At 43.6% G+C, this 27,242-nt stretch overlaps 1 protein-coding gene across 1 annotated transcript in view; it reads right to left on the reverse strand.

Annotated features, from left to right (window-relative positions):
* The window catches only part of LOC112570064, a 35,421-nt gene extending 9,269 nt beyond the window's left edge, over nucleotides 1-26,152 (reverse strand). Inside the window, exons 1-5 of the mRNA XM_025248268.1 lie at nucleotides 24,334-26,152; nucleotides 7,441-7,509; nucleotides 6,628-6,702; nucleotides 6,341-6,389; nucleotides 5,750-5,928 (exon numbers count right to left, since the gene is read on the reverse strand). Of these exons, the coding sequence (XP_025104053.1) occupies nucleotides 5,750-5,928; nucleotides 6,341-6,389; nucleotides 6,628-6,702; nucleotides 7,441-7,509; nucleotides 24,334-24,528 (567 nt within the window). The 5' untranslated portion in view covers nucleotides 24,529-26,152. The remainder of the gene's footprint in view (nucleotides 1-5,749; nucleotides 5,929-6,340; nucleotides 6,390-6,627; nucleotides 6,703-7,440; nucleotides 7,510-24,333) is intronic.
* Between the last annotated feature and the right edge of the window lie 1,090 nt (nucleotides 26,153-27,242).

Below are 27,242 nucleotides of genomic sequence, written 5' to 3' on the forward strand. Positions count from 1 at the left end.
AGACTGTGGGAGATGTTTTAGTATCTGATAGGAAATATTGTCAGGACCCGGTGCAGAATCCTTGCACTTTTGAAGGGCCTGTTGTAGTTCGGAAAGAGAAAAAGGTAGGTTGTACTTTTCGGAGTTGTCTGAAGAAAAGTCACAACCCGATGATTCTTGGACAGATTTTAAGCGTTGAAAATCTGAAGAGTAGTGTGAAGAGGAAGAATTATGAGCAAAGGTGGATGCTAAAGAATTTGCGACATCCTGTACCTCTGTGAGAATAGAGTCTCCAACCCGCAGATGGCCTATTGACTCAGCCTGAAATCTTCCCTTTATCTTCCTTATGGCCGCCCACACCGCTTGAGAAGTGGTACGGGAGGATAATGAGGACACAAATCTCTGCCACGCAAGTTTCCTTGACTGTTTAAAAATATAACGGGTATGAGCTCGGGTACGTTTAAAATTTATTACATTTTCAGGAGTGGGTTGACGAAAGGCAAGACGCTGGGCTTTTTTCCGCGCGCGCTGAGCTACCCTACACTCCTCTGAAAACCAAGGCACCCTTGGTCGGTTATTACGGTGCCTTAGTACCGGAATCGTTTCTAATGCAATTTTATTTAAACTTGTAGTGAAAACTTTAGCAGGGTGTAACGTCGGGTCTTTTCTAATGTTTTCAATCTCAAAATTAAAAAACGGGTTTCTGGTAAGGTGGGTGGAGCAGAGGGTCTGAAATTCAAGCCAGTCTGCCTTAGTTAAATTCCACCCGCCTTTGTGAAGGTTATCGTCCCGCTCCAGACCATTTGTAAAATGTAAAACAAGGGGAAAATGATCGCTGCCGCACAGGTCATCATGTACAGCCCAGTTAAAATCTAATAAAAGTGCTGGGCTGACCACTGACAAATCAATTGCTGACTCTGTGCTGTTGTGTGGACGGCAAAAGGTGTTTGAACCGTCATTCAGTATACAGAGATCATTTCCATAAAAAATGATCCCAACAACTCTCCTCTGGTGTCAGTCGAGGCCCGCCCCACATGGGGTGGTGTCCATTAAAGTCACCCAAAAGAAGGACGGGAGTAGGAAGTTGGGTTAAAAGACTCTCAAGGTCTGTCGGGATATCCGAGCTGGTGGAGGTAGATAAGACTGCATATAGTGATAGTTTTGCCCAGAGAAACTCGGGCAGCAACAGCTTGAAGATTAGTATTTAATGGAACTGGCTATATAAAAGGTTTGAACGAATAAAAGAGCAGTCCCTCCTGAAGGTACGTCATTTGGTGAGTCTTGACGTAGAACTCGATAGCCTTTGAAGGAAAAAGAGTTTGTTTGAAGAAGATGAGTCTCTTGCAGAGCTATTACATCAAGAGAAAAGCGAGATGTTAGGCATCGGAGTTCTTCAAAGTTTGCTCGGATTCCTCGACAGTTCCATTGAAGGATTATAGACATGTGTTATCTGTGAGAAAGGGACGTAGATCGCCCCAAAGTAACTGAAGGAGAAGATCCAGGAGAGGGCAGGGGACGGCGGGAAGGAGAAGGCGACATTAAGCGTCGCTCATCCATATCCATCCCCTGCTCGCCAAGAGGAGTGAAGCGATTAAGAACTGGTATAGGTGCTGCTGTGATGGTCCCGGGTGTAGTGGATTTTTCAGGTGATTTTTGTTTTGTTTTGGTATTCTTGTCTGTCTGTGGTGTGATATTCTTGTTTTTTGGTTGTTTTGAATTGCGCGTTTGCTGTCTGACGGTGTTTCTGTTTGGTGAGGTGGAAGGCTTTGACTGTGATGCTTGTGTAGCTTGGGATGCTTGAGTTTTCTGTGTAGACTGGGCGCCACCACAACTTGCAGGAGGAGGAGGAGGAGGAGGAGGAGGAGGAGGAGGCATAGATTGAGTTATAGGAACAGGGCCTTCTGAGGAGACCCAAGTCATGTCAGTCTGTATGGACACAGAGGTGGAGGGTCGCTTTATGACTGCTGCTGAATAAGATATGGAATTTGAAGTAGAAGGTGTTCCTGAGGAGCCACCACTACGCGACGGCGGGCTTCAGCGTACGAGACGCCAGATCCGCACGTACGCGTTGAATGGCTGCCTCTTCCTTCCACTTCGGGCAGTCTTTAGATGATGCGACGTGTGCTCCATCACAGTTTGCACATTTTGCGCTTGAAGAGCAATCAGCTGCCGCATGGCCGGTACCGCCGCAGCGAAAGCAGCGGGCCTGGACCTGCAGAAGCTCGCCCCATGACCATAACGCTGGCAGTTGAAACAGCGCAAGGGAGATGGAATGAAGATTGAAACTTTTACCCGTAAGTACCCGACCTCAATGAAGTCGGGTATTTTGGGTAGACAGAAGGTTAGAAATAAGGTGTTTGTGGGAATAGATTTCCCATCCCTCTTTAGTGTGACTCGTTGTACTGCTGAGACCCCTGAGATGCCAATTCTGACCTGATGTCAGTCTCAGTCATCCCAGCAAGGTCGGGCAACGAATGACCCCTTTCGAAGAGTTGAGGGATCGATGTGATGTAACTTTTATGGGGCGATCGACGAACTGTTTACCATCCCATCGCGTAGGCTTCAGAAGCTTTGATTTGCGCACTGAACAAGGAATTGTCCAGAGCGCAAACGTCTTATAGTAGAAAAATTGTTGGAAATGTTTTTAAAACCTTTCGCTATGGCAAAAGGTGATAGAGACGAGAGAGGTCGGTCCTGCTCTGCGCCTTCTACCACCAAAAAACGGGGCCAGGCCCCCTCAATACTTTCTCTCACTTCCTCTTCACTATCAGAGGAATCATCTTCACGTATGCGTTTCCCCAGGTTAGATAATTTTTTGGCCATGATAAAAGGATTAACGTTTCGTTCCTTGTGCTCCCCACCCACCACGGAGTCCAACTAGGGGATGCGACCGAGCGGTACCACTTGGGTATTTCCAGCAGGGTCACACCAGGGCTACACAAGGAATATACTCTGGCCTTCCAGAAGCAAGACCAGATTGACCCCGGCCGCAGCCTTCTAGCAAAGCTAGGGCAATTCACGACCAGCCGCTTGATTGGTGTGGGCCACACCAACCCCCCGTCTAGGGGAAGTCCGGGCCAAAGAGGTGTGTTGGTATGATGGGCCGCAGCCCATCAGGGACCTCAACCTCCAGGATCCCATTCTCCCCCGACACGGGTCGCCCTGCACGGCAAACGCAGGGGACCTAAAGAAGGCCGCAGACAGGAAATGATGTTCAAAGAAAGATGTAATGGGAGAAGGAAAAACAGAAGAAGGGCCGGTGAAGTCAGAAGAAAGGAAGGGTAAAACTGTAGTATATGAGGGAGATGTTTACTTTGAAAAAGAATAGAGATGAAAGGGCTAATGAAGCAAGAAAAAGAAAAGCCTAAGGAAAAGGGGTGGGCCAGCTTTGTCACCCAGCCAGAGAAAGGCTGGGTGTTCGCCCCCGGCACTAGAAGCCGGGCCCTTGGGGGCCCACCCCGGGGTAAGGGTATCAGACTTTTCTGAACACTGAAGGCTTCTCGTCTTTGCAAACTCAGAAGGGTCTACAGGCTCATGATTAATTTCAGAACAAACATTCTCACGAAATTTAACTTCTCGTCTGAGTAATCAATTTTTCTGAGAGACCTAATGAAAGAAAAACAAGGCAGACAAGGTCACAGCCGGTCACTAAGTCAACTTAACAGCCATGATTCAAAAATACAGTTGGACAGAATTGGTGTAAAAAAAAAAAACTTAGGGATCCGAGTACCCCAAAGCGGCAAGAAAATGTCTGGTTCAGCTGGCGGTTAGTTGTAGTTCTGTTGTTGTCTCCACAACGCGAATGTTGGATGAAAATTAACGGAACCTCAAATTCAAATATTTATTTTAAAAAGTTGTCTCATCGTAGCGATTATCTGAGATCGTCGTTTATCGTCATCACTCGTCAGTACAAACAAGCTTCAGACATAAGCAATGCGTTCTCATAGCCTGCGATAGAGGAAAGAAACTCAAGAAATAAACAAAAACAAACAAGCAAAAGAAAGAAGCAAATTCATGTATAAACAAACGCCAAGATTCCTCTATGTACAACAAACGAAGCTGTCAATGTCCCGTATGTTGAAAACTTATGGCGGCTGTAACATCCTGTAAAGAAAGCCACAGTTGCAGGTGACGCACAGGTGAAGTGAGCAGCATCCCAACTGCTGGATGATCCCCGACCTAATCCAAAATAAATATAAAATGCATTATGCACACGAGCCTTGACCGTGTCGCCATGACAACAACTAAAATATTCATACTCCACTGCAATTTCCTCTTGCTTTTAAGTCTTGGTGAGCTGTACAGGCCACGGCAGCTCCAGACTAGTGTGTCGGGTGGCACGTATAAACGGGAGATGGAGAGAACGGGGGAAACTCTTGACCAGAAAAACGAAGTGAATGATGGATAGATAGAAGTGCGCTGGTGATAGGAATACTCGTTAAACGACAGTGTAAAGATGCGTTTCCGTAACAGATATGAATGTGTATGTGTTCATATTTATGGATGTGAGTGTGAGTGTATTCGCCAGAAATGAAGGAAGAGAGAGAGAGAGGAAACAACTGACAATCCAGAGAAGAAAGAACGGAAATTATTTGAGGTGAAGGGAATAGGCCAGCGAGACGTTTGACACCAATCAGCAGGTGAAGAGCTGAGGAGAGACCATCCATCATGCCTCGCGTAGTTTCTTCCACAAGGACGCAGGCTCCTCCGCCTTTCTGCCTCTCACCTTCCTCCTCTGTCCCTGTCCATCTCTCTACCTTACATGCACATACATGCACGCGCATACCAGCAGGCGTTCTCTTGTCTCGCCGTCTATCCAAATATGCGAAAAATAGAAAAAAAAGCAGACAGTGCCATAGACATTCCTTTTGTACTCGACGATGGAGAAAGAAGGAAGTCCTGGAACAGTATTACTTCCGTCTCGTTTGGTTTAATTGTTTCGTTAATTTTTGTTGTTGTTGTTGTTGTTGTTGTTGTGTTTTTTTGTTCGTTGAAATTTTTTAATTGTTTGCTTTTTGTTTTATGTTTGTTAGATGTTGTTGCTTATTTTTTCTTATGGCCGTACGCATCTAGATTTGAGCCCGGTGTTTACAATACATAATAATTATGCACGACCATATCTACCCGGGACGCGCCTCGCTCCTGACTGTCATGTGCTTATTGATGCCCACGAGGCTGACTCTCCTCGTCCCACAGCTAAAACTAACATCACAGCTGCTGAGCCCATCCATCTTGACTCGTGTGGGACGAGCAGAAGTCGGGTGGAGAGCAAAGCTGCCCCCAAAATGGGAATGATTCGTAACCGTGTGCTCGTGCGATGGCAGGAAAGAAAGGCAATATCGTAAAAATAAGATGGAGGGTACGCGAAGAAACGGAAGGATGAGCGACAATATGGACAAAGTGTCAAAGACATATTGCGAAAACACAGAGACAACAGGAAAACAGAAACGATATTCCATGTGAGGTCGACATACGCTCGGTAAATTAAATAAGTCTGCAGACGTATGTCAGCAATAAGTAAAATATTAAACTCAACAAAACTCAAAGAAGTAAGAGTGAAACCGTCAATAGATAAACTAGCATAATGCGGTGTTGCATTGAGGGGTGATACTCATGGAAGAGTTCAATACCAAACTGCTCCGACACTTGCAACATGGACAACATTCAGACGTTGGTATGAAATTCATCCGACACCTACTTTAGGGGCAGCATGCAACCACTCGTAACACTTACTTACCCGCCACCATTCAGTCCACCAAACCAGACTTACCTGGTCTATGAGCTCCCAGTCGTCATTGTTCTCTCGCATGAGCAGTGTATAGACGATGGGATGCGGCTCCATCACCTGCACGCTGGGAACAGGTGGCTCCCACTTCATGTCGATCTGTAGGAAGTCCGTGTCGGTGCGCACCTTCTCTACAAACTTCCAGGTGACTGTGATGTTGGGTGCTGCACAGAACACAGACCGTTACGTCAACGGCTAGCCACGGTACTCATGTACTTCTGTCAAGGAGTTTGCTGTATTCAGTTCACATAAAGCTATGCCCCAATGTGAATAGCCCCCCGCCAACTAGAAAGGTACCATTCACTGTTACTTTCACGAAGCAGGTCTGTTTACAAACCCAAAAAAAACTGATACAAATTTCTCAAAAAGGAAGGAGGGGCAATGTCTTGGGGAAAGGACAAGCAAACTTAGAAATACCTCGATCGCCGGTTAAAGTAACAAGAAGTTGAGAGAAGCGCTGGGCAGCAGACGACACAAAGTCTTCAAGGAACGAGACTTGTGTCCAGCAGCCGATGGAGATACGAAAGGAGGAACAAAACACAGGAAATCCTAGTTCGTCTCCTGACTGTGGCTTACCTCTATGATTGCTTGTCCGGAATTCACACGCCGTCTGGCAGCCCTCTTGCTGAAAATGAAAACATCAGCTCACTCTTCATGCCACAGCAAGCTGCAAGTCTTCGTAACTATCAGTTACCATGGAAATATGGACAAAACATTCTTCTTTGTTTTTAGAGCTTATCGCTCATCACGGTTGAAATATTTGTATTGAACTATTCTCTTAAAAACTTATTTCTTCTTTTTTCTAAATCAGTATTATCAGTGTGGTCTACACCCAGGACTGAGGTGTGCAATAAACTACTTACACACACATCTCGCCCGTTGCAGATGGGACTAAACACGTCGAAGCTTCTGAAGATGTTTTCGCAAAATTTCCAGCACTGAAACAACAAAGGCATCTGATAACATACCTTTCTAAAGACACAGTATCACACTAGTAAGACAATGGTGTACGAGTTTTTATTTACAGAAGGTAAAGAATGGTTTGATAAAGAACCGAGACTATAAGAACAGTTTCATCATGTCTGAGATAGCCGAGGATTGCTCAGAGCGGACATGTATGACTTTGATAGGATGCTAATAATCATACCACTGCCTGCTGCTGAGAGGAAGATGTGTGACTGTGTGCGTGATCATGACAATGAGTGTGAGGACATAATGTATGGTAGACTGGAATGTGCATACCACATGCACATAACAAACTTACTAGCAAGACTAACGATGTCGACACTAGTCGCTCAAAGAGAAAACAAAACAAATTAAAAACATCTAAACAATAAAGTGGCAAGTCCTGTCAGATTTACTTCGAAAATTTCTGAAATATAAGAACAACTTACACTCAGTCGACCTAAAATGTGGTAGAAAATAAAAACATCGAAAACAATAAACCTGGCTTAAAAACTTAACCCGGCAAAGTGCAAAACACAGGTTCAATAATCAGTTATTTCAAGCAACACAAGCATTGATGGTTTCAGTTTTCCTGAGCCTGCACACACACAAAAATAAGAGAAGACATGTAACACACTGATGTATGGCGGCGCTGACACGTCATCGTTGTATGTTGCTGGAGAAGCAAAGAAAGAAGCTTAAAGTTCGCACAAAGGACTGTGCCCTCTTACCTCGTCTCTCTCTCGCTGCATGTTCTTGTTGTCGGGCTTGCTTTTACCCTTCACTCTGTCCAGAGGAAACTGAAAGATAGGAAAAGCCAAGAATATGTGTGTCGTCAGAGAAAAATACAAAGAACTGCTGGAAAGGATATGTTATCTTTTTTATGGTAAGTTGGCACAAAGACATCCCAGTTTTAGTTTGGACAGCTTTCTGTTTTATAGATGTAAAACATTTTATGGGAAAGATGCTGGCCTGGGAGGAATCAACAGTGAATAAATATATAAACTTTCTGTATTTATATAGCGAAGAAAACGTGTATGTTAGGTTCATCAATCTTTGATGTCACGAGGGTGCTGTTGTGGATTTATGTGCATGGAAAAATTACTGGACTTGTTAGTCGATGTTTTTGTTTAGGTGGGATAAGCTTAGGGTAAAGCCTAGGATGTGTTTTGGCCTTCAGTCTTATTATTACCTGGCTGTAACAGCCACCGGTTTACTGTTGGTAAATAAAACTCATGATGCACGCAGAGTGGTTTGCGAGAACAAAATTCAAAAGAACGGTTCTCGTTTTTTTCTTTTTACGGTGGTGGTTGTGGCCGGGGTGGTTCCAGTCCCATCTATCGACACAACAGTGAAGGTAAAAACAACCGCCTTTTCCTCTAAGCGTGGAGAAAGAAAAGGTGGAAAGTTTAGAAGAAACTCCAACTCATCAACTGATCGACTGTTTCAAAACCGGCTGTTCGAGTTTAAATCTTTTTTTTCCCGATGTTTTTCAGTTCCTCCTTTACGCTTTAAGCATCCATTCTGAGGCTTCATTTTTTTTTTTACTCTTTCGAGAACTCGCAGTAACAAGTGCAACCACTGAACAGGGTTGTTAAATAATATACATGTATTTGTTATACGTGGACACTGTGTGTGTGTGTGAGACTGTGTAAGTGTGTGAGAGTAGAGTGTGAGTGAGTGAGAAGATTGGGGAAATGGAGAAGTAATATTAGTGGAATTTTCACCGTATCTTGGATAATGGTTTATGACTAAATTGTTTGTAAAAGATTTTACCATTAGCTGCAGTCATAAAGTTAGTTTTTCACATGAAACTAAAATTACCGGAGAAAGAGTTGGTATACCTCCTAAGATTTCACGCATAGTGTTTTTGCCACAGATGGTTTGCTTCAGGGTTACTCGAGCACTTAATACTGTACACTTAGTTGGCCTGACAGTACTGCATGGGCACTGAGATGTTTTACAGATAAAATATACACAAGCAGGGATACATAAAGTGACTGTGCACGGATTAGGAACGTTGCCGCTTATATGAAATGGTTTACTCGTGATGTACAGAGTTCAACACACTTCTAAGTTGATATTCTTAAGAAATGAGCCTTTGGAACAGAATTGCTACCCTCTTTCTTTTTAGTCAGTATTACTTTTATCTTTATTGCTTCCTGAGGCTGTTATTAACGATCCGCAGCCTGCGTCAAATCTTTTTCCTGTTTACAGACCACGTGGGCGATGCTCCACGCGCTGAAAAACGTGCCGGCAATGTCTGTTCATAATATGGACAGGTCTTGAAACCAATCAACTAACCAACCACCAACCAACCCAACAACCAACCAACAACCAACCCAACCCAACCCAACCCAAACCAAACCAAACCAACCAACCAGTCTCTCGCTTGCTTAAAATACTTGACCCAAAAGTCAGATGTGTTTGATTGTTATGTCTCATAAAACGCACAACGAACACAAGAACGAACGAGCAATCAAAAGAACGTGCAAACTAGCCAACCAACGTATAAACGAACGAACAAACCAACAAGACTAGTTGCAAACCGAGGTCAAGTAATAATGGCAGTATATCCACTTTCACACTGCACCTCACTGCAGCCAACAAAAGTTTAAGATGTCTTGATCCAAAAGCAAATTATCAACTCCGATACCTTAGCACCTGCGCTTTTCCGTTAACAACCCAGGTCTGGAGTTTGTCAGGTAAGAATTCAGCTTCCACTATTAGCTCATTCGCCTGCTCTCAGTAGAGAACCGACTAGTCTAGACCGCAGCTTTACAACGACGAAATGATCCCACGAGATAGTTTCGAGTAGATAGAATCTGTCTTTGTTTATTTTCCTCTCTTCCCTCTCTCCGCCTGCCGTTGTTTCAAGACTGCGTGCAGTCCATTTTCTCCCATTCCAAGTCAGCAAAATTGTTTTTTCCCCTGCCAGACCGAGTGGACACTGAAGCGAGAAACTTGGCCCGCGTTTGTTTGTAAACAACATGCCGTCCCTCGCTGGTCTCCTCAACCTGCGTTTGATGTTAAAGCCATCTGTCGAGGACATGTACAGAGAGGTGACCTCCTGCTTAAGCTTGGCCTCCTATCAAAATACATAGAAATTCTTGCCTGACCCATGCGATGAGTCTCTCCACTTTTTTTTTCTTCTTCTCTGCCCATGTTTGTGTGTTTGTGTGTGTGCGTGCGTGCGCAAGTGAGATGGTTCGATGCATGTGACGTATGTTCATTTCAGGATGAATAACTACAGTTTCTTTGGTACAGACATTGGGAGTTTACATTGCACACAAAATAAACCAACAACTACTTCAATTTCTGACTCATTTTCGCCAACCTTTCCTCCATCTTATTTATTTTGAAATGTTTAGCTTCAGTGGCAAAATTTCAACTTGTAGTAAAAAGGCATTTTTAACGCTTTACCTTGGGTATATATATATAAACAAGCAAGCACAGTTTTGATCAGTCTGCTTTTTAACAAAATATGCCCACCCTGTTACTCACAGTATGCTAAAATGTCTTATATCAAATGTTTATGCTTGAAATTCAATATATTTGTGAATTTTAGCAAGTACATACATCAAAACAGCTTTGTCGTTTCCTCTCTTCTCAAAGTAATGCCACACTGAAGACGATTTAAAACTTTTCATAAACTGATCATCTTCGTTGCATCTGAGCATCTGATATCATCAAAGTTATTCTTTGGTCATTTCTTGTCCACTGATTACTGTCACCTTGATGAGTCTGGGTAATTAACCACAATGGCGGGAGGTGGGACACGAAGCTGACCATGCACTTATCTGACAGAAGCGCAACACAAACATGGTGATAGTTAACTATTAATTAGTATTCATTGCTGCAGAAGAAAGCAGCTTATTTCCCCCTGCAGTAAAATAACGACAGGATGTGAAGTCCTCTGGCAGCTTCACATTAACACAGCACTTCCGGTGATATGCCAAAATAGCTTCCTCTCGGCTACCTCAAGGGAATACCTGCATGAAAAAGAAGTGTGCGAAGAGATATGGTAGTCAGGCTTATTTCACAACATACCCAGAAACGGCTAATCAACAGATTAAAATAGTCTGTGTGCGTGTGTGTGTGTGTGTGTGTCCGCGCGCGCGCTCGTGTTAAAGTTTGGATGATTTTGGGTGATCATGAGGAATTTTGGGTAATGAGATTCATTTGTGTGCTCATGACAGGTACGAGAAAGTGTCTGTGTTATTTGTTTAAATGAATGCACATTACGCCTGCTTGAACATCAACCACTGGAAAACTTGCAGGAGAATATCAAGCACATTGAATCTGCTGTTTCTAATTTTGAACTGGTGATGTGAAACAGTTAACTTTCATGGGGTTCTTATACAGTCTGGAGGTTACAGTTGTGTTTACACCACATGTGTTTGTTGATTGAAGATCTGGCAAGCAACTGATGCCGCTCCACAAATAACAGAGTTTCGTCCTGTTGTTATGCGAGTTTCCAGAATCGAAACCTTATAGACTGGATTTTGGGTCTTCACAGTACAGTTGTCCAAGATGGACAAATTAGTTGAATTTCGCCTGTTACAAACTAATTTCTGTTAGTAGACAATACATCTGTTTCTACACTTTTGAGGAAGAGAAAGCTTAGTGGACAAGATGCTCCCTTTCTGCACTTGTGACTAGACGAGCTCTGAACCAGGACCATTTACCATCACGACAAGCACATTACCACTGCGCCATCGAGCCCCCTCCCTACCACATGCAAGTCGGGAGGAGGACCCGTGATGTGAGAAAGTCCCTCCCATCCTCTCTAAGTGCCGGAACAAAACATAAATACGGTAAATAGCTGCGTATACTTCCTATAGACCTCTGCCCGCACATCCCTGCCAAGGTTGACATCTTCTGCGAAGACTTTCTGTGAAATGTTTGCATCATCACGCCGGGGCGCATGCACACACCGCTTAACGCCCACGCGCTTGAAGCCCTCGCAGCATCCACACTTGCCAAAACAGTTATCACCCTCCTGGAACTGGCTATCAACAGTGTGTGCACATTTTCGCCGGCAGTCGCAAGGCCTGCAGACACTTGCGTATCATAACATGTTGCGTGTGTGCTGCAGGCTTGCAACGTCTGATAAACTGACATCGGCTGAAGCGGGCCCACCCCCCTCAAAAACAGGGGGTGGGGTAGATGGAGGTGGGTGGGGTGGACCTGTGCAGCAAGTGGAAGGCACCGTGGGCGACGATAACATCGAAGTAGCCTGCAGGACTGTGTGAAGACTGCATGCGTGCATGTGTGCGCGATCATGCGTGCGTCACGTGCGGGAGACTGTCAGTATTCATTTCAGACAGCAGTTCCCTCCGTGCGTTCAGAGTGTGTGGTACTGGTAGCATGGGAGCTGGGGGAGGGGCTGCTTGGGGGAGAGCGGCGGTGGCGAGCTGCGATGTACGGAAACGAAGTTCGCGCCAGAGTGGGTTAACGTATGATTACCTTTGTGAACAGGTTGCTTTGTCCATTTTTATTTTACTCATTTCTGTATATTTGTAACTTTGATGAGTTAGAGTATTGGCGAATACAGAAAGAAAGGAGTGACGTCTTGATATTTCCAGAGCAGACAAAATATCGATGAGATATTCGTTTTTTTTAAATCCTCCTGATGGATTTTTTTAAAATGTGATTCTTAATTGCTATAAGAGCCTGAGAAAGACAAATACCAGCATCTACATCATTGCCCACATATCCACAGGGATATAATTCCGCACACGGCGACACCACAGCTTTCAGACAGGCTACTGCAGGTGGGCATCCTACAAAGCCCATTAACTCCAACATTTACTTTCCTGAGCACCTGGGGAAATTCTAATGGCGTTTCGATGTTTTCCGACTCCAGTGTCGTGCATTTCTAAACTACGGATATCTCAGAGGTTTTAGCATCCGCTAGACAGTTTCATTAGTCCTCTCTTTAGGAAAACAAACTTATTTTTGATCTTGTCAACAGACGCTCGTCTTGCTCTACATAAAACACAACAATCACGAAAAAAACAAAGTTTTTGTGTGATCTTTAAATGTGATATATACAGTTTGTTTTCGATTGACTTGGTAAAAGTTCTGTGCAATCTAGGTGAAAGCCCCATTTCCGAGATAAACGCAATACTCTATGCGCGTGCAAGCACCAAACAGAAAAATAGAAAAAGCAGAGTTAGAACACAGGTAAGCTCGACTTGCAGAAGAAAGGTGTGTGATTAATTCACACCTACCCAACCCTCGACCTATGTTTACAGACAGAACGCTGACTGTCGGAAGCACGTGACAGACCGTGCTCACTGCAGCGTGGCCAGCAACGGTTCCGCTCCGCGTGCGGCTGCTGCAGCAGGCCAAGGTCTGCTGAGTCCAGACACCTCTGCAACAGGTCGCACTGCGTTGTTTACTCGTCACACAGGAATGTATTTGAAGCGATCCCTTCTGGCGATTTGCCTTCCCCGTTACTATTTTCAGACACTGGCGGAGAAGAGGCTGGGCGAGTTGATGCTTAAAAGTGCAGGCCGACTCGGAACAGTGCGCCTGTCTGGGTGATTCCTGCATCCTGGAGCTTTCTTTCGAGGAGTGCACAAGTCTTTGGATTCTCTGTTCCTCCCTTTACTTCATCTCCCCCATCTCCCAGCAATCTTAATGAAGATGACGACGAACAACTTGCGAGTGGCTCTGTGTGTGAAGAATTTTCGAAATGAATCCTTATTTTTTGATGGAGACTAGACTCAGCACAAATCTGCCTTACTTACTCATTTATTCACTCGCTAGCCTCGCATGCACGACACAAAACTCTCGTGCTGTTGTTACCACCCATACTCTGGAGAAAGAGATAGGTTAGGAAGCTAGAACTCCTAAGCTGACAGACGAAAAACAGCGCTGGAAGGTTAAAAGTCATAAAAATAACAGTTAATTATGATGATAATTATAAAGAGATTACTGATTCATTCCTGTCAATAATCGTTCGAGATATAGAAGAGTGAATTATCGGCTCTGTATTATTATCGGTCACATGGGATAGAAAGCAATACCTTTTATTGACTATATCTGTATTGTGTATTTCGACTTAAGTAATCTGAAAAATGAGTGGATATCATGGTTGGTTGTCTGGTGACTAGACGACTATCTGGTTTTTAAGTGGGTCTGTGACTACAGTCGTGTTTCTAGACCACTGCGACCTACATTTCTGACTTCTCGGTCACAGTCGAGTATCTGTAGCGAGCAAGAGGTTCGTTGCTAGGGCTGTGTGTGGCATGATAACATCGCCACAGTTATCAATGGCGGCCTGCTACCTTGTATACAGAGAAAGACACACGGCCCATGATGCCAGAGGGTCCGTGCGCCTCGCGTGGCCTTATCATATCTGCTTACCGTGTCTCTGGAAGACGAAAATGCTAGACGGCAAGGAGGCATCCACAGACACAGAGTAACCTTAAGCAGTCCTGGGTATTAATATGTAGACATGCACCTACAGATAATGTGAAGCTTTGTACCACTGGTCCAGAAATTATGAATATACCCCTGGCTGACTTTGCTTGAAAGTCGAGGAGCTACCATCTTATCTCCTCAGGTGATGCTCTCACAGTGTTGGCAATGCCCTGCCACTGCTTTTTCTGATTGTCAGAAATTACTAGCGTTGAATGCAGTTTGTTTTCTTGGGCTGCTGAGGCTCTTTGACTTCAGTCTCAGGAATGTCAATCTGTTCTTGCTCTGGAGCTGCCCAAGTTCTTTGACTTCAGTCTCAGGCAGTAGGTTTCAATGTGTTCTTGTTCCTGGCTGGTTGCTAAGACTACGAGTGCTGAGGTAGCTGGGTACAAGCATCTTCAATATGATCTTTCACAGCACGAGCAGGGCTTTTCCAGTAATTTTAGGTCAGTGGATAGTATATTAAGCTCGATAGGTATAATAAACTGGAGACAAAAAAGAAAGATTAAAATACGGTATTATTTGAAAAAGTTTTCTAATTTGGAGCGTGCGAAATTACATTATGTAAGGAGGGTCATTGACTCTGTTGTCTGCTGTGACGACTGCCAAGATAACAGCCATGAAGATAGTTGTGACGATATTCTAAATGTAGGGCCCGCTACTGAAACAGATGCGACCAGCAGGAACCGATGTCAAAAGGAAATGCCGTTGGAATAAAAGAAAAACCTGGATAAGATTTGTCATGAAAGCGAATGAAAGCAAAAGAAAAGGTTTGTCGAGAGACATTGATTAAGATAAGACACTGACTGTGTCAGATAGCTTAATATACTGACTAGTTGATATATTTGAAGACAAGACCAACAGAACTGAAAGTTAAAAATTTTGAAATTATTAACACCTCTGATGCGGTCGTATAATTCTTGATTCAATTGATGATATAACATCTACTCAAGACGCAGGAATTCACAAAATTAGCCGTTATACAAAAAAGTAAGCAAAATTTTAGAGAAAACATATCAAAACTCGCAAAAGTTAATTTCCCAGACAGCGACTGCACACGATAAAAGAATGCCAGAACACTTTTTAGGATTTACAGAAAAATTAAAATAATGAGTTCTTACGTACAAGAGTAGGCAGCTATGTTTCTGAGAGGATATATGAAGCGAAAGTTCAGGTGCCAAGATTGGGAGGTGTGCTTCTACTGCATGCCAGCAAGATGGAACAGAGCACCGAGCACCCGCACGTTACAGGTCGGGTACCGCAAGACTTCTGTGAACCGGCCACCAACACCTTGACCCACCTGCACTGGCCTCTCGACCACAGGTTCCTCAATGGGACATTAACCACTTCTTCCATTAACCGCTACTTCTTTACGACCCGTCTATCAAGCCCTGATTTTATCGTTCCTTTTAACGGCCAAAATGCTGACGAAACTACCGTATTTGTTTGTACCAAATTAATTATCTTCATTTAAAGCATTCGTGTCATGGTGCGTGCAGTAAGTGCCTGTATAGCAACTCTCCTGTAATGTTGTCTGTAGGAAAAAGTACAAACTCATTTCATCTCACACTTATGCTATCAGAAACAGTGCACGGTCCTCAGTGACGGTTACAAACGTCAGCAGAGTGAAGACAATGTGGCGTGCAACGAGCATAAATCACGTGACTTGTGGCTAGGAGAACGAATGTGAATTCAACGAGCGTGCGCGGTGTGACGTGCAACGAGCAGGAATGATGTGACGTACAACGACGATAATGGTGTGACGTACGACGACGATAGTCGTGTAACGTACAAGGAGTGAAGCCCAATCTGAATGCTCGTAACCTGATCCCCACAGCTCCGCTCTTCATGGTCGCAGTTATGGATCTGGCTGTAAACTCGAGCCCTGGGTTATCTGCCACCTCCGATGTCTGCTTCCTTTTGCGTTTATAGCAGTCTCCCACAAAAGCTTTTACTTCTGGTCCACAGCTGACACAGCTCTGCTAACGGTTTTTAGAAGAGACACAGAAGCCCCATGGAAGCTGAGTAGAGTTACGAAGCATGCATGAATGAAGCTGGATACCTTCGGTATACTTATAGATATTATTTATAAAGCTAGAAACTGTTCGTATACTTTTACAAGCACTATGAAGCTGGGTTTTGTTAGTAAAATTATCCAAGTGTTACAACAACAAAAAAATATGGCGATCCTTCTTTGTACCTTCTGTGGCTAATGTCGTCAAATGTTTGTCGAAGTTTGGTTTTAAGTTGTTTATGAGTGTCACAGGAAATCAGCGAACGTTCGGGACTTTTAAGGCTTGATCAATAAGCCGTTTAGACTTTTTTAACCAAGATATTGTCAATACACGAGTATTTAGAGCAAATGAAAGTTTAAGGCTTCGGTACTTTGCTTGGTTAAGAACATCCTGGAGACAAGAGTGTCACACGAAGAACTATTGTTCCAGTAGTTTCTGAATACTAAGATAAGGTGTGATTTCAATGACGATGATGAAAACCATTATAAATCGAAAGTAAATATAAAAAAAACTCCGACATAAAACTAACGTTTCGATGAAGGGACCTTGGTCAAACAATCAAGGAACCTTTTCACAAGCCAGGCTTACAGTCGAAGAACGTCACGTCCAAACTGTTGATTAATTTGAGCAGGGTGGTGACCGATCAATTCTACTGGAAGTAAGTTCCATCAACTTCCTCCTCCTGGTTTCTAGTTATCTTCAATATAAAAACTCCTTGAGCCGTAATTATAAAGCGAGAGAAAATCGTTTCCCCAGGGCAAAATTGAGAACTCCAGAAAAATTGTCTTGTTTCCGAAGCTATAAAGCAGTGTCCAGACCCTGCAGACACTACTTTATGTTCATTTACCCCAAGGCACCTTTCCCACCACTTTATAACTACTTTATAACTTCTTTTGGTAAAACATCATCTGCGAAGACACCGCTTTACAACTTGGGAGATAAGATGCTTGTCCTTGAGTTCCTCCGTGTTGCCCAGGGGCAAAGACTTATCCTCATTTCGTAACTAAGGCCCCATGTCGGTCTCTGGCAACTTTGGTGTTCGAAATACGTGCTAAAGGTTATAATAGGAGATCGCAAACAGGTGAGCATGTGTTTCTATTACGAGATTGAACAAGCCAAACCAACCGCCTGTCGGAAATGCTCAAGTCCGACTCGCTGTCTGAATCCAGACGATCTTCTTGTAGGCTGGGAGGAAATCACCGAGGTTCGGGGAAAGGAGGGCCAAGATTAGAAGGATTTGCCAGGTCGGGAATCATCTTTCTTCATCCTCGCCTTCTCTCCCACCTTTGTTGCTCACCCGTGGGTTATTTTTGTTTTCTTGTTTAAATTAGCGCACATTACGTCACACAGGTAGCAGCATGTCTTCTCTTTACTATCCTCACCAGAGGGTCTATCATCGAATGCTTATGTTAAGGTATATTTGAATTGTACTTTTGACAACTCACCTGTCACCTGAGTAAGCGAGGGAGTAGATTCTAGTAAGCGTGCCTCCAGAGGAAACAAAACAACGCATAATCCTCCAGCCAAAGGTCAAGACGGTGCTGCCCTTAAAATCGATGACGAGCAAATAGCTGAAACCGCGAAATTTCCTTGAAGGTATTTGTTGAAGCTTTAGAATCCTTTCTTCGTCTCTCTTTTCTTTTTCTTTTTTTTTATTTCTCTCTTACCTCTTTTTCTCTTCGTTCACCCATCTCCCGCTTATTCGCACTCACGCACACAGTGAGTACTTTGTCTCAATTTCTTCAATCCCTTTCTATCTCTGTCTCCCCTGTCAAAACGTGACACTTGAGCCGACAGTGAGACTCGAGACCCGGGGTGGGTTGCATTTGCTGCTCCATTTATAAATGTTTCTAGACATATCAGAGGTTGACAGGCCCTACAGGCACTTACATCGAGTCTGCACAAAGCAGATACCAACATGAATGTATCCCAGTCCCCGTCTATTCGCAGATGTTTTTCAGTCGATCTTCGATGTTAATAAATACTGCTGTTTTCTCTCCCAAATCCTGAGGTATACTGACAAACAGCCGTGAAACGCTCAGAGTAACAGTGAACATGGACGTTAAATTGTTGCTCCTTACGTTAATCTAGTTATGAAAACTTTTTGTTCTTGATAGTCCAGACTGAAGCGTCTTTCTCGGTATTAAAAAATACTTTGATGGTAAAGGTAAAGGTGGTCTCCTAACCTAGTCGGTGTGGAATAAGGTGTTAGAGACCTCACTTTTCTCGGAGCCAGCTTCGATGACAGATCTATGATGAATGAAAGCGCTCTGAACAAATCGGAAAAGCGCTAAATAAATCTTCATTATTATTTTTTAATCTCCTCGTAACTAAAGATGTTTTGTAAAAGATATTTTCTTTTTATTTGTCAGCTTTAATTGATTTTTTTTAATATCACCGTTTCCAAATAAATTAGAAAAGTATCTGCATCTAACTTCTTTTCATTAAGGTAATCAGAATATTTAGGTTATCTTCCCATTTGCAGCATTCGTAACTCACGATTGGCGAGAGCTTTGCGCGCCACAGAGCATGGATAAGTAACACCATGCTATTGCATTGCCAGACAGAGCACTAAAAATGCATGAGTTGCCTTCTGTACTCAAGTCTGCATCCAAATGTCGGCTGCTACGCGTCTGCTTTCTAAACTTTTGGTGAGTACAGTTAAGAAGCATAATCAACACACAAAAGGTAACATTTCCTAGAAAGACCACAGCAAAGTTCCTGGTACAAAAGTTGCTGTAATATAAATACTTCATTTTCGTTTATTCATTCTTGTTGAATTCAAAATTACCAAGTTAGGGTTAAGCCTGCAATTCGCCTTCTATGATCGCCAGTTGATATCTATGTCTTCTTTTGAACTGCTACAGAAAACAATATTTTCCTAACGTCCCTGGAGCAATATTTAATAAGTTGCCTAATAGGAAGAAGTTCTCGATAACCTAAAATAATTTGAAACTGTATTAATTTGTGTGTGCGCGCGCCTGCGTGTGTGTCAGGGTGCGTGAAGGTCACACAAAACTAATATTTGTGTGACAAAGATTTGGACTCTGAAATTTTAGTCAACATGTTGTCACTTTGTTTGGCAATGCTTTGTCAATACACTGTGACTCCCCCGTTTGAAGCTTCGGCACTTTTTCCAGTTAAAAACTGCCTTAAGAGTATCTCTGCTGTAAGAAGCGATAGAATCATTACTTCTGGCGGTCTCCCATTTTGTTATTGTTTTTATTGGTTATTTATGCGTCTTAATATTTTTTTTAACTGGTTTATAATGAATATTCATGAAAGAGTAAACAGACCCTTGTATTATGGTAATGCAGCTGTCACCACATCGATATCCTTTTCCAGTTTAAATTCGTCTTTGGAGAGAAGGTGTCTTAGAGGGAAAATGGTTGTCCGGTTCAGTATTTTTAGGAAACTATTGTGCAGTCAAGCTTGCAAGCAGTCAAACAGGAAGAAAGAGGAGAACAAAGATAAGATTGGCAGTGTAGCCAAACGAAGTAGAAACATACGGCTCGTGTAAACCAGGAAAAAACGACAATCTATAAACAAAAACTTTAGAGAATAAAGACTTGGCTTCTCAACATCACTAAATTTTTCAACTACCACACCAAGAAACTGCCTGCAACAAAGCACGAGGTAAATTAATGGCATCAAACAGCACGATACTCTTAGAGCCAGTTTTCAGTCCGGTCCAAACTTTTTTTTTTTAAACAACCGCCTGACCTCCGTTCATACATACACTTATCAGAAGTGTACTGTGTAGAGGCTTTCTCCTGGACCTCCTGTTTCTCGATGTTGGATAGCAAAGACTTATCTGCGCTTTTATCAACAGGACCGTTAGGACTGGAAGACGCACTGGGATGAGGATCATTGTGGGGAAGGGAGGTGCAGCAGAGCTTCAAATGGGTTGAAAGATTCGCTGGGTATGATGCATCTGTCGCTGTTAAGGTAGATTTAGTTTTTTGTGCCATTGTCAAAAGTACGACTGATCAATCGAGTCCAGATGATCTTGTCCTTTTACTTTTAATATTTTCAGCTGTATTTTCCTTCTTACTCTCGTGGTAAAAGTTACAAAATTAACACAACCCAAAACTTTAGCAAGTAACCTCCAATGCCAAACACAAAGTATCCGCAACGTTTGCTTTCTTAGTGGCTGCCTCTTGACGACTGGGATACTGGATGTTGGCATTCCCTCACTAACAGCAGCATCCTCCCTTGAACAACCACAGTGTATTTTGCACAAACTTTGACCCTTCCCAAACCTCCCTCTTGTGGAATCTGACATCCTCCGTTTTATCACTCTTCCTCAGCTGCTTTATCTTTTCCTCCGAGTAGCTGTGTCACATGTAGATAAAACCAAACCTTATTTCTAAAATTAACCTTGAACCGAATCCTGCAGCGACCGGGTGTCACGCCACTGATGGGTTATATAAGAGTTATTGTCAGGCTTGGGTGCCTAAGTGCAAGTTCAAACTCAAGATAAGGGGTTTAAACTTTTTATGTTTGTGTCTAAACTAGTTTTCTGGCGAGAGAAGCTTAAATGTCGGCACCTGTTTGACTGTACAAATGAATCTCAAGACACAAATTCACGAAGGGAGGAAACGGTGGTAAGACTTCAGTAACGACTGGCAACTTTCGCCTGAAAATTTATTTACCAGCTTATCGCGAACTGCATCTTGGGATACGACCAAAAAAAAAAAAAACCACGAGACAACAAGAGTACACGAAAATTCGTGCTCATACAGAAACTGTGTTAGGGTGGGTGTCTGGGATCCAAACATTTTTTCGCAATAGGTTTTGAATGAGAGTAATATAATGCTTGTGGTAAAATCAGTTTTATGCTCAAGACGGTGTTGAAGTCTTCAGAGAATACTTTTGACATTTCCGTTTTACATGCGGGCACCGATAGATCGACGAACATGCCGTATCCCGCGTACACGCATGTCTGATAGAAAATATGTGAGCGGAATGTTTCTTAGTGTCTAATTTTTTCTACGTCCTTATCGTCAACATTACTTCATTTCATTTCATAAAAGAAAATATTGTCTCGGAAACTGCTAATATTCGATCACATCCACCCCTTGACTGTCCGGACGAAAAGGGTGGGCCTCCCGAACTTTACCTGGGAAAGAATTGCACCATAAGACCTGTGCATCAGCAAGCCATGCCTTCCATAATGAGAGTTATTCTTGTGCATCCGGTCTGCAGTGATCGTTCGATACCCGATGGACAGCCGCTGAATTAAGTAGGCAGTGAAGCCTTCGATTCTTTTACCGCAGCTACCGCAACTGGCGCAGCCATGAAGAATAACACATCAATACGCTTCATTTTGACAGAACTTTATCAGATTAACTAGTCCCAATGTTCGGCTTATGTATGGACAACCTTAGAATTTAATGTCAGCCATTTTGCCGCACGGCCTGAAGATCTTGTATACACCAGTTAACAGAAAAGGGAATGATTCAAAGTACAGCCACACATTCTGTTCTCTACTATCTTACCCTCCAAGTCCCCCACCTCTCCATGATTTGTCTTTTTTGTGTGGTAGTGTTGTGGAGGGAGGGTGCGTATGTGCGGTCTAATAATAGAACCGGGTGGACCACACACACCCCGTCTTTTGATTTATAAATACCGGTCAGACTGGACACCATGACCAGTCTCTAATAACGTCTACAGTTTGAGTTACTCGAAATGCATTACTCAAGTGTGGTTACCTTCTCATGAAGTACACGACATAAGAAAGTAGTTTAAAATCTGAGTAATACCAGTGTAGCAGCCACTTGAAAGCAAGTCCCTTGGATATATTCTAAAAACCCATCCTAATCCTCTCACGAAACCTCACTTAGAGATTCTCATCAGCAACAATTCTTTCCTACATTCTTACGGCTCATGACCAAGGTAGTTGAATAAAAGAACTGATCGATAGACGAAAAGAAAGACTATTCTTTCTGCTCCCAACACAAAAATGTCAGGTGATAACAAGGCCCAATTGATTCCGTGTAAAAGAGAGCCTAATGATGGCAACTCGAGAGGTTCTGTGAAGGGAAGTGAGACATCGAGTAGTTCCATGAAAACGGAGTTCTACGGTCATTTGTCTCCATTACCCGCTCAGCGCTGCCATTCTACAGAGTAGTAGCGAGAATTGACGCATGCGCAGAAACAAAGGGCCGAGTTTTTCCTGTCCAGAGGAAGTGTGAATGTCAGGGCAACAGTTGAATGTGTTAAGATTCAAGAGGAATGCTGCGGTGTGTGATTTTTACGGTCAGCCTGAAAGCATCCGGTCATTTGTTTTGGAAATGATATGCATTAAGGAAACAGAGAGCAGTGCGACTCTCATTGATGATAGTGATATTGCATTAATCATGTCGACGTCGATTAAAGATTATCGCTTTAAGTCTTTTTTTTTTCACTTGAGAAAGTGAGAATAAAAAAGGCTGGAGAGACAGAAATTTGCCAGTTCTTTCGTCACCACAGGTAACACTCACTCACCCCTATACACATATATCTATAAGTATGTGCGCGAACGCACGCACGCACACACACAATGCATGAATACATAAATTATGCGAGAGCTTGCGTGCGTAATGCGCGCGTGCCTGAGCGCAAATCGCGCGACACCTGCTCTCGGCTGCAGCTTAGCACCGAGGAGCATAAAACGTACCTTCTGCATTTTCATTTTTCCTTTTCTTCAACCAAAAGACAGCTGCCACTAGGTAAAGCCATGTTTTGATTAAACAAATGCAGCCAACACCGCACCGTTCCATTCAAGAACAATAAGTTCGCCTTTATTTTTTCATTTTATTTTATTTTATTTTTATTTTTTTTACTGTGGAGTTTCACTCATCCTCAGCTTAGTGTATATTGACTGTTACTTTTACCCGAAGGCTGAAGTTCCCCTTCCCTTACACACCCATCGAATTCCTCCCGCGTCAAGACTACGGCAGGTGTGTGTTGGAGTGGCCTGCGTGTGGCTACGGGGATGACTGTGAGGGTGGGACTGATGGCGCGTGCAGTACGTTGGTGCTGTAGTGAAGTCGACCGTTCCAAGGAGATTCGATCTCCACCGTTTGCGAAGATGTCTTGGACTGGTCTCGTGTGAGAATCGTGTTGTTCTGCGGGTCAATTGAGTTCGAGCACTCCAGAAAAAGACTGCTGAGCTCATATATATCGATGACCTGCCGGTTCCCTTCCCTACCTCGTGGTGGTGGTGGTGTAGGGGCCGGTTTTGTGCGTGCGTGCGTGCGTGCTTCTCTTCCTTTTTCTCGCTCCCCCTCTGGATTTTTTCTTCTTACTCTATTTAGGATTTTCCGTTTACTTCTTTTTTTACGGGTCTTTTTCTTTGCCGTTGTACTGCATAATGGTTGTTTGTAATTGATATGATCTACTGTGACATATCTGCCTGTCTTGTAGTGAATCTTTAACGTCAGCCAGTAAATTGTGATATTTGCACTGATGCTCACGATACACTTGTACGGCACTAAAGTTTGTGTCTGATTGTTTTTAACATCGGTGCCTTTTACTCTCATGTGCTATAAGAAGAAATATGTCAGACATGATGCCAACAGATACGAAAATGTGTCAAGCGGCAGGTTCACCAAAGGGACGAACTCTAGGTCGTCGTAATACTTGGATGGCTCTCTGCCCGAAAAGCACCTGAAGCCCGCTTTACGTCTCAGTGTACAGCGTGATCTGCTGCTTCACGCGCTAGAGACACCGTGACCGTTGTTAGAGCTCCTCCATATCTTTTGCAGCTGACTTCTGGATCAGATAGCTGTCACCCCCATTTATTTCTCCCTCCCTAGCTCTCTGCGTGCGTGCGTACATGAGGGGTGGATATGAAATATGAACGTGAGGATGTAAATGTCTGTCTGTGTGTGTGTGTAAACCCATGCTTACCCGTGTGCACGATGTGATTTGAAGTTATTCGTGTTTCTTCTAGTGGGTTAATTTTAATTCTATTCCCTATTCTTCGGCCTTTGCTGCGACTGGGCATGCTTCAGATGCTAATTATGAGATTGTAATGTTTCCTCTAACCCCTAGACTCTTATAACATTGATAAAATTATGCATTTGAAAATAATTAAGCTTCCATGACTTGATTGACAGTTAACACAAGATTTGGGTCACATTGTGGCACATCGTACATCAGACGACACTCAGCCTCTCAACATTAACTCACCTTTTTCAAGCACTCAACGCGGCACCTGCCGATGGCCACGAATGGAGCGCCGAGTCCGGGATGCGAGTTCACAGTCCCTTCAATCGGGGATCCCTGGCTGCCGATGACCAGGTAAACCAGACCGACCGTCACTAGGCAGGTAGGAAACACACGTCTCTTTCGTCTCATTACTGTTTCAAAATTTATTTTCTTCATGTCTTCTCTGTACTTCTCCTCATTTCACGACGCGATTACGCGAGCTGACTCCAGAATTTCTTTACACGCCCTCCACAGATTTTCTAGCATTAATATGAATCCTCCAGGTAAAAGGGTGCTCTAGCATCTTAGCTTTGTCAATCAGCGTCAGCTCTATTTTCTTTAAGAACTTCCTTTCGTATTATTCATATCACCACAGAATGAACGAACACACACAATTTAGTTTAAGCGTAATTTCTTGAAGATCATGTCCGTTATTGCGAATCACAATCACATCTTCACACCTCCGGTCACTGCTGCGCTGCATACAATCGTTCCTTACTCAGCTGGACTTTAGAACAGGTAAATCGTAGACCTGATAGGCACGAGGCGAAAAGCTCGCCAATTCACGAGGGGCTTTTTTTTGTTTTAAAAAAATCATCAACAACGCAACACAAGTATTTACATCCCAGGCAAGCGGCTGAGCTTTGCGGAGGCTTACACGACTCTTCTCTCGCCTTACGCTCTAATCCAGGTACCCTTCACAAGAGGCGTTGCTTGCGTTGCAGGGTTCGGCAGGCGAACGCCATAGAGTTTTGCTCAGCAAGCTGCTCGTGGCCACTGTTTCTCATCATCTTGGACGGTGCGCAAGGCCAAAGCAAGCTCGACGACGATTGGCTGGCGTTCGCGCGCGAGCGTCACTCAAGCGAGTTCACCTCGAGCGGTGACGTCAATTGATTGACGGACATGCTGTCGGAGTGAGGTTTCTTTTTTTTTTCTTTTTTTGTTTCCTTTTTGTTAGCATGCGTGCGCGTGTCCTATGTGTTACACGAGCGGCGAGAGCACGTGCGTGCATGCGTCGTCCCTCGTAGTAGCGAAACGCGCCGCCGCAGTCTGGCTCCGCGGTAGCGCTGCAATGTTTTGATGTGTCAGTATGGCATGCTGCGTGCACCTTGGTCAGCAAGCTTGTTATTTGAAGTATCGATACTCCTGTCGCCACGTCTTTTCGCGTCTTTCCGAGATTTTATAGTGTTTGAAATCTTTTGAAGGCATTCCCATGGCTAGAACGAAAAAAAATTGTGAGAAAAATATACTAATAACAACAGCAGGACGCAAGTGGAACACACACATGCGAAGGGAGAGGGAGGGGGTAGATAGAGAGAGGTGTCTAAGTGCGCGTGCGTGCAGCGGTGTGTGTGTGTGCCCGCGTGCCAGGTTTAGCTGACATTTGAACTGACTCCAGCTACAGCTGGCACAACCTGCAGTTCGTATTTGTTTCTTCTGCTGCTCTCTGGGGGACATTGAGTTTGTCTTCACTGACGTCAGCTTATGCCAAATAGTACGGTAAAAAACTGTTACAAACTTCGAGAAAACATTGTGGCTAAAAAAAAAAGGTTGATATGCTGCCAAAGTCTTCTGGATTACAACGCTAGTCTTGAAAGTTTAAAGAGTAGTTTCATGGTAGTTAACATGTATTTCACAAGTGTCGAACGTTATCCGTTCTGAAGGATTTTCTCGAGATGGCACCGGAGTCTTGAAGCAGCGACCTTTTCGCTAACTAGTTTTCAGCGCGTGACTAGAACGCATCACTGAGCATACTTCTACGTGCCACAATTTATTTACAATGATAAAAGTACACAGGAACCACCCTCCGATCTCGAATTCTTGTAACACACTTTTATACATTTGTAACAGCCTACGCCTGTGAACTGACCCATTCGCAATATGTGACGTAACACATTTGTAACAGCTTGTTTTGTGCTGTGCCTGGGCGACAAATCTCAGATATAGTACCAGGTGGTCTTTGGGACCTTGAAAAAAAAAGGGAGTCTTAGGGGCAAAGATTTTCTTTTTTGCAGTAAAAACTGTTATCGCCGAGAAGACTTCACTTCATAAACTTTTTAACCCCGAGTGTGCCTCGTAGCTCCAACGATAACGGCTGTGCGTGACGTGGAGGTCAAGGGTTAGAAGGTGATGCACGGTAGCAAACGTGGATTTGCAGGAGAGGACTGCGAAAGCCAAGAGCGAAGGTAATCTCTGGAAGGCCGGAAAAAGAGTGATGCGTCTCTCTATGATTTCCATCTTCACAAAGTGAGCGTGGAAAAAAATATCTGAATATTAAGTCATACAGGCGTCACTTGTTGCTATCAGTTGCTGTATACCCAAATCATGCAGGCTGGAATAACAATCAAGATTAGAAACAAAGAAAGTATCATTTCGGACCCTTATATCTTCAGCCTCCATCTGGTGTAGACATATATTTGACTCACTATGCTCTTTTCATCTTGTCTGCATTTGGAATCGTCAGGCTCATCAAGGATTTCCTCTGATATCTTTCGGTTATCTTTTAAAAAAAATATGGTTGTGCCTGCAGACACTCTCCGTGACACACATGCTTCCAAACATACTTATCGCTCCGATCTCTAGCAAGCGAGTGTTGCTGGGGTGTTTCCGTATCCTGTTGCCAGCAGCACTGGCTGCATAGCACTTTGTGTGACACAGGTACCTTCCGTAGTGTTGGTGGTCGCTTTGCCGGGGCAAAGACCCACGTTCCTTCGTCTGAGATCAGTCTGGAGATTAACCCCCCTCCCATGGTTCGATTCTTTAACCCTCACCCCCAATCCCTCCCATACCATCACCTCTCAGTCGTAGAAACCAGGCTGTTTATAGACAGGGTTCAGACCTGACTGGTTTGCATGGTATAGCAGAACATTATCTTATCACCTTATCTTCGC

The sequence above is a fragment of the Pomacea canaliculata genome, linkage group LG8 (genome assembly GCF_003073045.1).
Source record: "Pomacea canaliculata isolate SZHN2017 linkage group LG8, ASM307304v1, whole genome shotgun sequence".
Lineage (NCBI taxonomy): Eukaryota > Metazoa > Mollusca > Gastropoda > Architaenioglossa > Ampullariidae > Pomacea > Pomacea canaliculata.